Genomic DNA, 13,678 nt, shown 5'->3' on the forward strand with positions numbered 1-13,678 from the left:
TGATCAAACTTGGAAACCTCTGTTCAGCTCCATTAATCTATTTCAAAATTTCTTATTTTATCAAATTTCTTTCATATCAGACAATATCATTTTTCAATTTAAGGCAATTAAAATATTACATTTAATCTGCAATTTCTTTTTTTTAATAGTAGTAATGGTATATGCCCAGCAGTCCTCTTTGACGAAAGCAATGTCGATAAGAGGTGACGGTAGCAATGGTATCTGTCTAGCAGCCCTCTTTGACGTGCGTAATGAGGTTACATGATTTAACTTTCTACTATCTTTTTGTAAAAACATCTTGATTCTCCTTGTCTCCCCCATTTCCAAGCGTGAAGTCTGCTAGCATAACAGTTGCTACATGTCAAATCCTCAGTGTTTTGAGAACCCACCGAAACTGACTCCAGGTTATGGAGCAGGGACAGTCCAAGAACTTGGCGGCCTTAAAACCTATGTTACTGGTGCTTCAGATTCCAAGCTAGCCATCCTTCTCATTGCCGATGCTTTTGGTAAGAGCCCACCAAGCCTTTCTTCCCCCCATCTTTCTATTTCTTGATTTCCGCTTTCTTAGGTTCGATTTTGAGATGGGCTTTCTATTCTCTGTGAAAGAGTGTGTTTATTTAGAAAATTACTATACTGATTGGCCTGTTATCGCATCTTTAAACGTATTTTTCCAGGTTATGAAGCTCCGAATTTGAGGTAACATAATTCTCTCATTTGCTAGAATGAAGTTTCGTGTTTCCATGGCCAGTTTTTTAATCTCAATTCATTGGCTCTTGACTTTGTTATTCAACAGACCATTTTTAAGATCCAATACAAAAGGGAAAATAAAATGAGGCTAGGGAAAATCAAGTAGCGCTCACCTTTATTTTCTAATCGTATTATTTAAATAATTGTTATACAACCTGATTTGGCTCAATAGGTCTTAACATCTAACCATATGAAGTAAATTTTATATTGAATTAAGTTGATAGTTGATCTAATTAAATATAATTGACCTAATGATTTAACCCGCAAATCAGTTGAATTGAGTGAGACAGAACATGATTTTATAACTATCATATTGATATCATCTATTGATTGGAAAAATAGCCCATCCAGAGAAAACATTTCATGTTATTGATCAAAGGACAAAACCAATTCTGAGTTTTAACTTTTAACAGTAAAATTCATGTTCAACCTCCACAAATTATACCTGTTATAGAAGGAAATAAGTCTGGCTTTGCAATGCCTATGTTCTTGCTCAAGTGTCCTACCCCAAGTTTGGGGCAAGGAACAGGTGCGCAACTGAACAGCCTCTGTATATTCTACGAGTATAATACTGTGTTGAGCTTATTTTTCTTCACTGTCCAAAAAATCTCCCGGTTGCACTTGGGGCATCACAACAAGAATACTTGCCCTGATATCACTTATCTCATCAAAATGATTATCTAGTTTCATTGTTCTTGATGTGAAGGAAGCTTGCAGACAAAGTTGCAGCTGCTGGATTCTTCGTAGTAGTTCCTGATTTTTTTTATGGTGATCCGATTGATCTAAGCAGGCCTGGCTTTGATGTAGAGGCATGGAAAAAACTCCATAACACGGTGAGTTTCTAGAGTAATTTCAAAAATACCGAAACACCTTAATTGGACCAGATGACAGCCTTCATCCATGTGTTTTAATGAGCTAGTTTCGAGTTTAATCTCAGTTAATCTCTTATAGGACAAAGGACATGAAGATGCAAAATTGGTAATTGCCACTCTAAAAAGTAAAGGTGTGAATTCCATTGGCGTGGCAGGTTTTTGCTGGGGAGGTGAGTCATTCTCCCTCGTAGCTAAGACCTTGCTCAAACTAGAACAAGCTCTTATCTAGTGGACTGGAAGGACCAACTTGGCTTGTAGTATTTGATTGTTCATATTTGTTTCAGGGAACGTGGCAGTGAAATTAGCTAGTTCTAATGATATTCAAGCTGCAGTTATATTGCATCCTGGTCCACTTACCGTTGATGAAATTAGAGGTAAGGTTCTTCCCTCGTTTCTTTGTGATTATGAAATGATTTAGGATAAATAGGAAATAACAGATATTTATGCAATACAATTGATGACAAATATATTATATTGTTTCAGAGGTAAAGATTCCAATTGCTGTTCTTGGAGCTGAAATTGACCTTTATTCCCCGCCAGAACAATTGAAGGAATTTGGAGAAATTTTATCCGCAAAATCTCAGGTAATGAGTCCTCAACCTAAAGATTGGCGATTATCTGATAGAGGTTATGTGGTTTAAGGAGATAACATTATGAAACATTTTTCACCTCATAACTTGTAATAATTAACATAGTTCATTATCAAATCTGGCCCAGCTTTACAGGTCGACCAGTGACTTCCCAGAGAGTTCAGTGTCGAGTCGGGTTTTGAGCAACATTTTTTTTTTTGAATTTCTTTTATCAAAAACAATATCATTTTAAACAAAAAAATAAAATAAAAATTCAACAAACTCGAGAACAAGCCAACCTGTGAGATAATCCACCCAACACATGATCCAAATCCAAATCTTAGACCAGGTTACTGGTTTCTTATAACTATGCTAACTAGCATGATCTAACATTTCGGGTAGAAGGAAAGGAACTCGTGTCTTTGATCATTCCATGCCATGTTGAAATGACATGTTTTGACCCAAAAGCTAACGATGATTCTTCTATTTTCCTTACTATTGATGCTCAAAATTGTATGCTTATGTTTGATTCGTATGTTTTGCAGCTTCCTAGCCTTTTAAAAATTTTCCCTGGTGTCAGTCATGGATGGACAGTTCGTTACAATGTCGAGGATGAACCGGCTGTTAAGAGCGCTGAAGAAGCTCACCGCGACATGTTGCACTGGTTTACCAAGTTTGTCAAGTGAAAGAACCAACAATGGTGCAGAGTCTGCAGACAGGATTTGTCAGTACTATTGTTGGGGAGATTTGTATTAGACAGGATGTGTCAGTACTATTGTTGGGGAGATTTGTATTGGTCGAGGTCGCTTAGGCCTGTACCTCGCCCGTATGCGTGAGGACTTACTCACAAGATTAGACATGACTTAAAAGCCTAAAATAATGAATTTCGGTGGCATCTCGTGTATTCTTTGCTCACATATGACACTCAACAAATATCATTACCATGATAAATATAATAATTTTTCTACAGTTCCTTTGCAAGAATGCGAAGGCGTTGGTATCTCTTCGGGAGGGTGCCAATAACACTGCCAAGAAATGGATAGATATACCGTGCAGAATCTAATCCCAAGCCAAATCTTCGAGAGTTTTTGGTAGAGGTTTTTCTGATATCAATTGAGCTTGTTATTGCGGTGTAAATTATTTAATATTTGAGAAAACATTAGAATGATTTTTAAATTTTTAGACAAACAAATCAAAAACACGTAAAAAACATTAATTCAATAATTTTTTCAAGTACAATTCATTAAAAAATAAAAATTATTTTACTTCCAAACACTCACAAAGAATCATTAAGTACTTTAGAAGCTAAAAAAAATAAAATTGCCCATGTGACTAAAATGTGTGGCCATATTATCAAGGGGCATCCCGATAATTAAAACTTTATTTTTTTTATTTGGGAATTTCTAGTACAAACTAAACACCAGAAGAGAGGTGAATGGGATATTGAAATTAGGCTACAAAAATAGGTGACAATAATATCTTGTTTAACTCACAACAATTGGGTCGCGTGAGCAACAAAGCCAAACAAACCCTTAACATAGTCCAGGTTTATTAATCTTCTTTTCACTCCCATTGCTTATGCCACTCTTCTTGGTGTTTCCATTCTCATAACATACGCCTATCAAGTCCAGACAAATTGCTACATCCGTTTTAATAGACCAGGCTTGACTCTTATTTCAACATGTTTCTTCTCTCCTATATAATCTCCAAATTTGTTTCTAATTCCCTATTTTTAATTAATTGTATGATTATTTATACTTGTCAGTGATCTTCATAAGCTTCTAAATTCCATTTTAAATCTTTTTTCTCTTTAATGACAAGAAATCGTGACTCGAATCCCATCAGACTCTATGTAGCTATCTGTCACCTATTTTTGTAGCTAATTGGCATAATTATCACTTGAATCAAAATTTAAAAGCTTCGAGAACATTTTTTATGTTTTATAGTCTTTGTTTTGTAGAGGTTATATTTGGTCTCATGTAATAATTTTTTTTTTTTTTGATTTATACGGGGTATCCGGGCCAGCTTGCGCGCACCACGACTAATCTTCACGGCCCACTGAATACCCTGCAAACCCAGTAGGCATATAAGGCACCGCGGGGGTGACAGACGTGCACGCCAGAACTCGAATCCAGATACAGTGAAAGAAGACAAGCCCCTTCCATCATTAGGACAAGCACTGGAATGCATCATGTAATAATTTCTTGTTTTTATGTAGGTGTAGCAAAAGTTTTGTCAAATATTATATGCTCTAATGCTGCATCATTGCAAGACAATGGTGCCCTATGGCCCCTTTCTCTTTAGAGTGGATAAGAATTAAAGAACAGCAGATCATGCAAGTGCTTCATTTATGGATACAGTGAAGGCACCAAGTCTTGTCTCCTTGATGAGCACTTAGAGGTGCCCCACTTCTGAGTTTCAACTCTCATGTTGATATTCGCTTGCATGGGGAGTAGTTTCAGAGAAATTCAGTCAAGTCTGCTACACTTTGATGACAACAGAGTGCAGTCTGAAACTGACTACATTCATTGAAATGATTTAAACGAATTATATATGTTCAAAGACATGAATAATTGTTTATATTAAGCTCATTCTGATGGCTTTTTACTCGTGTTATTGACTAGTTAAGTTAGATGAATTAAGTGGTAATGGCCAGTCTTGCAATATCTGATTACATGCTAGGTTGCTAGATGTAATTTTTATAAGCGTCTACGAGCTTCTAGCTCAATCTGTATCCATATCCCTCTTCCTTGAGAGGACTCCGAATCGAGCCTCTCCCTTGTAAACAAACAAATAAACCTTTGCAGATATTTGGAAACTATGGCATTTGAACTTGCAGATTGTTAAAATATTAAATTGGGTTGGTTACTTCATAAGCTATAGGGCATCGCAAACAATGATAAAAAAAACCAGCGTGGCCTGTATAGAATCAGAGGCTAGGAACTGGAGTTATTTTTGTGTAAATTCTTGAAGCAAATATCAGGTGAAATGCATTAATATTCGGGGAATTTCATTTTGTTTTTTTACATGTCTCACCTAACAATTTAAGTTTTTTAATTGAGATGCTTCTTTTACCATGTATAAAAGAAAAACCGGCTAAATTTCCATTTGTCCAAGAATTGCATTTTGGTTAATTACTGTGCTTGTGGAATGATGATCTGAGAAGAATATCAGCTTATGAAATTTGTTGTCAGGATATTTACCTCAGAGATCGGAAGATAGTAGTCATAGTGTTATCGGTCCTGAAATGAACTTTCGAAGAGGATTTCTTTCCATGGACTTAAATGAATATTCTCATAATGTAATGAGTGAATATTTCTAACAACTTACTCAATGTTCATTGATTTTTTTTTGCGTTTTAGAAGATGTAAGTGTCTTGATCGTCCCAGGTCAATACATTGTGGAAGATTTGAGTCATTCCTGCTGGAGTTTGGGATAGTTCTCTGTAAAAAATGTTGAATTATTCTTTCTGACAAACAGGTCCAAATACCTTGTTAGTCAACTCCACTATCTGGGCCAGGTTTGATATTTGCATCCTTCCTTTGAATCTTCTCCGCTTTTGGTATTTTACCTATAACATTTACTCTACTCTGTGACTATAACTGGTGCATTGGTATGACATTGAATTCTCTTGCAGCACATATTCTCTAATCCTTCTGTTTACACCATTGTTGAACAAAGATTCTGTGGGAACAATTCCATGCTGGTGATGTTGTCACTCTGCTAGTTATTGGTGCAACTTAAAAGCAATTGCTTCTGTAAATGGCCACACTGGCACCTAATTTTGTCTCCGGCTATGTTTTTAAAGCCACTTTCAAAATACCACTGCCTTCAGCTTCTTCTGAATGTAAATGCTGGCATCTGAATTAAGGACAGAAATAGCGCACTCTAGATTGCTGAAAAGATTTTTGTCTTACAAATTGTGCAGAGCCTGTGCTTGTGCTGAATTCAAATTTATTTTAATTAATGATAATGAGTTTCCTGAACAGTGAATAGAAGTCCCATTATATTCTTCCAGTCAATTTGCTACTTGATTAGGCACTCTTCATCTCTGAAATTGTCACTCTGCATCTACAAAGTTTCAATATCACCTAGGTTTATATGAGGATTTTGTCATAATAGTTGAACCAATGACAGTGGAACATAATCTTCAATTAGTGCCTATTATATCCAAGATCAGCAACGTATTTGCTCCAGGATTGAAAATAATGCAACACCATTATTACTCTTGTCACTATCCCTAATCCTACATGATTTAGGTACCATGGGACCTACTGCTTTCCGCTCATAAACATGAGTTCTGACTTGGAAGTTGAAGGCAGTTCTTCAGTACCAAATCTCAGCGATGCCTGCCACTATTTGCCTCTAAATGTGGTAGTGCATTAAGTATATCAACGTCAGTAGTACTGTTCAAACCTGTTTGGTGAGTGCCTAGCGAATAATCGTCGGTGTTGACGTTTGTCTGGTACATGAATTCTGTCATTTTGAGTCTCTTGCCTCGACATATTACATCAGTAACAGTTTTTTCATGTAAAACGAGATATGATTGAAAGCATGGATTGCTTCTTTGTGTTTGTTTCCTACTTTTTCCAGTATAATCTGTATCAGCTTGAAGCTGTGGTCCCATAGAATCACAATTGTGAACTCTTTTGTTATAACTCATTGCCTCTTGCATACTTCTAGATTTCATGCGGAAACATAGGTCCTTTCAATCAAACACTATACGTAAACATTACTGACAATCAGAAGCTAAAATCCTTTGCAGTTGAACCACAGAATCCTGGAAACCACATCAGTGTGGGCTAAGTCTATGTCCTTTCAGTGGCCATTCTAGTCACTTGATAGGAACCTTGGAGGAACTCATTCCAATAGAGGATCATTTCAAGATGCCCTTTTTATGAATGCTATAAATTTTCCCTGCAAGTACATTCATAGATATCTGGCAGATGTCATTCCAGTACATCAGATGGGCCATGTGTGGTGGTTAGCATCTTAAATCATGTTTTCAGGCACAAATTTTAGCATCATCATTCATCTAGGATAAACCAGTTTGAAAATCTTGTACCCTGTTAGTGAAATGCCTGATTTTAACAGCCACATACATGATACATCAAAAACCTATGCTGCTTGTGTCACAATCAAAATCCCTGGTTTGTAACCCCAAGTGCAGGAGTGATGCTGTAAAGATACCCCACCGGACTAAATCTTATAATATACATATCATAAATAAAACTATTCAAAATTGACGATGTAGTTTATAAATTTTTAAAATATTATATTACATAAAACTAATAAAATCAAATATCATTTTAAAATAATTTATAATATTTATTACATTGTCAAAATAAAAACTTTAACTAAAATAATGGAGCACTTATAACATCAAATCAAAATTTTAAAGTAAAGCATTGCGAAATAAATTAGGTATACCAACTAAAACTAAAAAAATATAAACACTCAACAAAGTCTACTTGCTAAGAAAAACTAAAATCTTGAAATAATATTAAAAATAAAAGCTGAGTTCAACCAACTGAATGAGAAAATAATATTAAATAAATATTTTAGATATTAATAGTTTGTGTATTGATTTATTTTGATGTAAACACACACGTTAAACATACTATCATAAAATAGTAAAATACATGTAAAAAATTAGATGACACTCAAAGATAATCATTGTAAGAGGATCAATTATCATGGATTGATAACTCTCTTACTAGTTAGGTATATAAAACACCATATACACATATATTAACCACTCTATATTAGCATAAAGTTCTCTATTAAGTCATAATAAATATTTGTATAATTATCAAAATAATATATATTATATTGAATAGAATTTAGTTCAATAAAATATAAGTGCAAATTTAAGAATAGATGAGTACTTAGAAATAAAGTAACAAATATAAATATTCAAAAAATTAACTAGTTCTACTCATCATATAATCAATATACATATTTATTTATATTACATGCATATTAAATATTATTTCACTCACTCAAAAAATATAAAAATAAAAAGAAATATCAGATAAAAGATTTAAAAATCTTATTGAAGATCGTTAGAAGTATCTACAACAAATATATATAATATACTAAAAAAACAACTTAAAACAACACAAATAAAAAACTTCAATACATAAGAGAAAACTAGATTTAGTCTCCTAAGTCTAAAGACTAAAATAACAATTTTTAAAAATCAAGTACTAAAATATAATTTTACTAGAATTGGATGACCAAACTGTAGATGTCAAAAATACAAAACCATATTGAAATTTCACCCATAATCCATCTTAATCCCGTCTACAATCTCAATATGTTACAAGGACCAAATCATGATTTTTTCAAAGTTTAAGGATTAAACTATAAATCTTCAAAATAGAGGGACTAAACTAAAAAGCATACACATAAAATATCAAACTGAGATTCATCATTATTAAAGTCATAAAAATACTGTCTAGAATTTTCAAAATCTATTTCAAGGATCAAATTATAATTTTTTAAAGTTTAGAAACTAAACTTTAATTTTCATAAACCAATGATCAAAATAAAATTTTATTATCTTCAATTTCAAGATTATTCTGACAAGATATTTTTATAGGAAAGTTGAAACAAATTTTTTAATTCATAACAAATCAATTCATAAAATTTATAATAATATATTCAAAATCAATCATTTAACATTAAATTCATAATAATTATGAATCAATTTTAATAATATAAATTTCAAATCTTTATAAATCTTGATTTTTTTAAAATTTTTTCATAAATAAATCATATTAAAAAATAATATAAAAAACTTGTTTACTTGTTCCTTCTATCTTTTTTTTTAAGCTAAAAAATAATCTAAATTGACTGGAAGTTGCAACAACCATTCTTGGTTGTTCGCCTTTTGCTGACAAAGATGCTTGCTATCTCAGTTACAAAATTCAGCCCAATCTGGCAGTTTAACTTGATTGTCTGCCGAGCCATAGTCTAGCATTATTGTCTCACAGGATATTTCTTCTCAACCGTTTAACCTTTGACCTTCTTTACTTTTATTTTTAAGTTAATCTATTAAGAGCTTGGGGGAAGTACGTAAATGTAGTGGCATTATCTAGTTCATCCAGTGAATCACAATTAGACGTCTTCCTTTGAAAACCAAGTGCTCTTGAATGAAGAATTAACAAACTCATACAGGATACAAAAGCAGATTTTGGTAATAAATTGTACTTTGCTAGATTTTTTGAGGTGATTTCTAAAAATTGAAGAAGAAGAAGAGGAAAGAAAATACTGCACTTAAAAAGAAACAAAGAAGAAAAAAGTGAGCTGTAGGAACACAGAATCAAAATGAACTGCATCATCTCTTAGGAAATAGAGTTTCTCCATCTTCCAGGTGTCTTTCTAGTCAGTTCTTCAGGAGCTGCAACCTGAGACCCGATTTCGTTGTTTTCCAAATTTGTCATCTTGGTAAATTTGCTAAGTTTCTTCCACCCTGTGGTCCATGCTGATGTTTGTTTCTTATTTGTCATTTTATCAAACTTTCTCTGCAAATTATCCATGTCATTCTGGAGCTCAAGGTATTTAGCCTTCATGGTTTCGAGTTCAAACTTGAGAGTGTTAATGTCCTTCTTAGCTGTTGCCCATCCTTCTTGGAATGACTGTGGTGTCCCTTCAAGTAGAGTTTTTCTGTTTGATATCATAGGCTGGTACTGAGCTTCACTGGATACTTTCAGGGTATTGTTTGCTAATGAATTGCTTATTTTCACCTGCTCAGAAAAGAGTACTTGGACTACAACTCTAAGCGGTAGCCTTTCATTTTGAGCAGCATGCATGCAAGCATCAATTGAAAGTTTTTGGCAGTCCATCACACGACAGAGGCGCTTCCTTTCATGCTCAGATAGTGATGGATGAGCCTGTTGAATAGTGATAAAAAGTATTTCAAAAAAAGAAATTTGCATTTTCAAATTGCTTAACATAGGGCTAAAGTATAGAAATACTTGAACTATAATTCAATTTCTTTCCTTTGAAGATTTCTTCATGAAACTAGGTTTGCATTTCTGCTAATTCCTTATCACATATCAGTTTCTTAGTTAGCAATAGCTTTCTACCAACTCCTTCAAGCTGATAGATTCATTTTTGACATTGTTACTGCTTTCGTTGTCCTGCTGAGCTATATCTGATTATGATGGAAAGAAATGTCTGCCTATGGTCATGGTTTTACAAGGGGGACCATTATATGTGATGGTATTTCTTCTTCCTCTATGACCTGAGGGTATGTCTTTTTCAAATTTATAATTTATTTCCAATTATCATATGCTGTTTGTCTTCATCCATGCACTGGTATGCCTACTTATCAACAGGTTCACATGCACAATTTGGTCCTGTTTCTAGACCTCTAATCAGCACTCTCTATTTCATGTACCAAAAGCTCAAATTTGAACCAGGCTTCTTACTTATAGAGTCCTAAAAATAAATTCTGTAAATACAAATAAGGCGAAGGAAAGGAATTACCTTAAGATAAGAATCGATTGCTCTATATAGTCCATCGTCGCAGGTCCTTGCGGATTCAGGCAAGGCTTCTGCCAGTACCTGGAACTTTGTCAGTGAAAGGTTTCTATCTCTTGACACCTCTGTAAGATAACTGTCAACAAGCCTTGCTACTCTCATTTTGGAACTTGTATTAGCACTCCTTTGAGTTCCATCGTACATATTTTTGTCAGAAAATGTTTGCCTGCTTGGACTTGAACTTTCTGTTTGTTCTTGAACGAGAAAATGCTCGAGAAGTCTCTGAACAAGATCCACATCAAACAAAGTTTCATTTTTATTGTAAGAAGGTATTAGAAGGTCTGCCAAAGCAGCCTGTTCAAACTGCATTCCGATGCGCTTCTCCAATTCAGTAACCAGAGCAGGTGCCACTTTCAACATGTTTGCCATTCTCAGCAGGCGAAGAAGGAAGCTGCAAGAGACACTATCCTTCTGTGGTGGAATTATGCTGATCAGGCTCTCGACGATCATCCGTTGATCTTTGGTTTCAGCTGTTGGGATGTCATCTTTAGTTCCTGCCACAATCATATGGAGTCCACCTTTCCAACTGATGCCACCACTACTACTGTTACTATTACTGTTGCTGCTATTGCTTGCTTCATCTATAAAACCTCCCCCATCTTGAATTAAACCTGGAAGCCATTTTCCTGCATAATGCATTATTGCAGCTCCAATCAATTCAAACCTCATACCCTTTACCTTGATTGCAGTAATGACTCTAACAAAGTGATCAATCCTAAGGATTGAAACATCTTCAAACCACCAATCAGGAGGAACTTGGGAGTATCTACTAGGAGTTGAATCCTTCATCTCATGCCATTTTGGACTAGGAACTTCAGGGGGTTTTCCTGTGTATGCCCACCTTATTCCTTTAGGATTGGCACAAGCCTTCCAAGCAATGGACTCGCTGCATCTTCGAACAATCTGAAGGTTCTCCGCCCATGGTGAGAGCTTCTCACTGCTATTCAATACCAATATAGAATCTCTCCATGAAGATAGCACCACGTAACTGAGAAATGCTTCGGTTTTGAAAATAAGATTGCCTTCTTCCAAGTCCTCTGTCATTTCAAGGTACTCTGCAGCACATCTTAGGCCAGAGATATTGGCTGCTGTTAGATCGACAGCAATTCCATAGCAGAATTTTGCTGCAAGCTCAAACGCCTCCGGTCCACCCGGAAGATCATCCAATGCTACCTTGTTAAGGTCCAGGTCACGCGATTCGTATATTAGTCTATTCATTTTTCCACTCCTTGAAAGCAACGGATACTTTCACAAGAACAGAAACAAGAAAAAAAGGGTCAGTAACACAATTCTTAAACTATCTGCTAGTTATTGAATTCTGAAATACAGAAGCTTAAGAGGAGAGAAACTCAAGCATCACAAGAGAAAAATAAGTACCTTATGCAAGTGAAAATTTACATCTCCAACCTGAACTAGAAAATCACTTGGAATATCAGTTGTGACATACCTGCATATCAATCAAATCCCACCTAATATTTCAGAAGTTCATGTGCAAAACAAGCTAAACTACTAAGAAGAACCATTTCAAACCCTTGTCTATGCTCAAACTTTGTCATGATACTATAGACATGACATAAAAAAAGAAAAGCAACCAACCAAAAGTTGAAGAATCTCATAGTTTACAGTATGAAACTTTACTAAAGTTTCTATTTTTCAGATACATACCATGAGTGGTCTCTTTGCTCAAATCCATCAGTCTTGACACCATGCTTTCTCGAGGAAAGGACTCCATTTCCATAATCTCTACCAGTAACAGATTCACTCTCAGAGTCCCACATGATGTCGAAACAAGAAAATCCAAGAAAGCCTGAGCAGGGTTTTTCTCAGGACAAGAGCCCTTCTAAAACAGAGTTGAAGCAGAGAAAACAAGCAACAAAAGCAGACAAAACAACAAGTAAAACAACACAGAGGGTTGATGAGAAAGAAAAGGAGAACCCCACATGGGGGTGCTTGGAATTATCTCTCAACTGTCGGCTTCTTGAGGATTTTCAAGAGCCTCTTTTACATTACAGTCTGTGAAGTAATGGGCATGGAATTTCGTACTGGTTTTGGATCATTTTGAGCTAGCTTGCATAATTCTTAAGACATTTCTCTGTCTTCATAGCTCTGCGCACAAGACACTGAAACATCCAGTTTCCAATCTTTCGTATCATGCTTTTTTTGCTACTATTGATCACATTCCAAGACAACATTGTTATGTGGACAAGAGAGAATGAGAAATTAATTTTTTCTTAAAGTAACAGGAATTATATTTATGGGAGTGGACCATCACTTTTAATGATTTTGGCTCCTTCCCATTACTGTGCAAAGGAATATTCATTTTTTGTTAAAGTATTTAATTTTTTTTATTTTATGTTAATATTAAAAATAATTTTTTAAAAATAAAAAATTATTTTAATATATTTCTAAATAAAAAATACTTTAAAAAACAATTATTAACACATTTTTAAACATATCCTAAATACCCCAACTAAGTTTCTACTTCTCATTGCCTGTTTGTTGTTTTCAACTGAATTTCATTATTACTGAAGTGTATATTTATCTTGAAAATATATTAATTTTATTATATTGGTATTAAAAATAAAAAAAATATTTTCAAATATTTTCAAATTTAAAAAGCATATCATATATGCTAGTAGAATTAATTTGTGAGCCAACCAATCAATCTAATTTTTTATTTAAATAATAACTTTTTAGTTTTTAAATTAAATGATATTATTTTAATAAAAAAAAATCAAGTAAAAAATGAAACGCAGCAACACCGAACCTGATTTTATAACTATGATAACAAAAATCTTTGCGAACAAAAGGGAACAATCATGGTTTGAACCAAAACCAGTGGTAAATTCAGAGAAATCTTATTGTCTAGAAACATGTACAAATGCATGCAGAAGCAAGATCAAAATTCAATTTGCTGTGGCATCAGTGGTAGGTCCATTA

The 13,678-nt window shown here is 34.3% G+C and overlaps 2 protein-coding genes and 1 long non-coding RNA gene across 3 annotated transcripts; 2 read left to right on the forward strand and 1 right to left on the reverse strand.

Moving 5' to 3' along the window:
• Positions 1-182: 182 nt before the first annotated feature.
• On the forward strand, positions 183-3,169 carry LOC105116915 (endo-1,3;1,4-beta-D-glucanase-like). The gene is made up of 8 exons (XM_011014424.1): positions 183-506; positions 675-696; positions 1,454-1,580; positions 1,699-1,789; positions 1,904-1,993; positions 2,103-2,203; positions 2,734-2,933; positions 2,975-3,169. The coding sequence occupies exons 1-7, from the start codon at positions 359-361 to the stop codon at positions 2,872-2,874; spliced, it is 720 nt and encodes a 239-aa protein (XP_011012726.1). The 5' UTR covers positions 183-358; the 3' UTR covers positions 2,875-2,933; positions 2,975-3,169.
• Positions 3,170-9,323: 6,154 nt separating this feature from the next.
• Positions 9,324-12,585, reverse strand: LOC105116917 (root phototropism protein 3-like). The gene is made up of 4 exons (XM_011014425.1): positions 12,404-12,585; positions 12,116-12,185; positions 10,685-11,983; positions 9,324-10,086 (listed from the first exon to the last, which is right to left on the reverse strand). The coding sequence occupies exons 1-4, from the start codon at positions 12,514-12,516 to the stop codon at positions 9,538-9,540; spliced, it is 2,031 nt and encodes a 676-aa protein (XP_011012727.1). The 5' UTR covers positions 12,517-12,585; the 3' UTR covers positions 9,324-9,537.
• On the forward strand, positions 11,923-12,899 carry LOC105116916 (uncharacterized). The gene is made up of 2 exons (XR_840638.1): positions 11,923-12,014; positions 12,396-12,899. It is a non-coding gene; the product is annotated as an uncharacterized LOC105116916 (long non-coding RNA).
• The last annotated feature ends 779 nt before the right edge of the window (positions 12,900-13,678 follow it).

The sequence above is a fragment of the Populus euphratica genome, unplaced genomic scaffold (assembly GCF_000495115.2).
Source record: "Populus euphratica unplaced genomic scaffold, PopEup_1.0 scaffold1111.1, whole genome shotgun sequence".
NCBI lineage: Eukaryota > Viridiplantae > Streptophyta > Magnoliopsida > Malpighiales > Salicaceae > Populus > Populus euphratica.

Coding starts and splice junctions, on each gene's coding strand:
- LOC105116915 (XM_011014424.1), top strand. CDS start 359: ATGTCAAATCCTCAGTGTTTTGAGAACCCACCGAAACTGACTCCAGGT. Junction 507..674: donor TCTCATTGCCGATGCTTTTG/GTAAGAGCCCAC, acceptor GTATTTTTCCAG/GTTATGAAGCTCCGAATTTG. Junction 697..1,453: donor TATGAAGCTCCGAATTTGAG/GTAACATAATTC, acceptor CTTGATGTGAAG/GAAGCTTGCAGACAAAGTTG.
- LOC105116917 (XM_011014425.1), bottom strand. CDS start 12,516: ATGTGGGACTCTGAGAGTGAATCTGTTACTGGTAGAGATTATGGAAAT. Junction 11,984..12,115: donor TAAATTTTCACTTGCATAAG/GTACTTATTTTT, acceptor TTCTTGTGAAAG/TATCCGTTGCTTTCAAGGAG. Junction 10,087..10,684: donor CAATCGATTCTTATCTTAAG/GTAATTCCTTTC, acceptor ACTATTCAACAG/GCTCATCCATCACTATCTGA.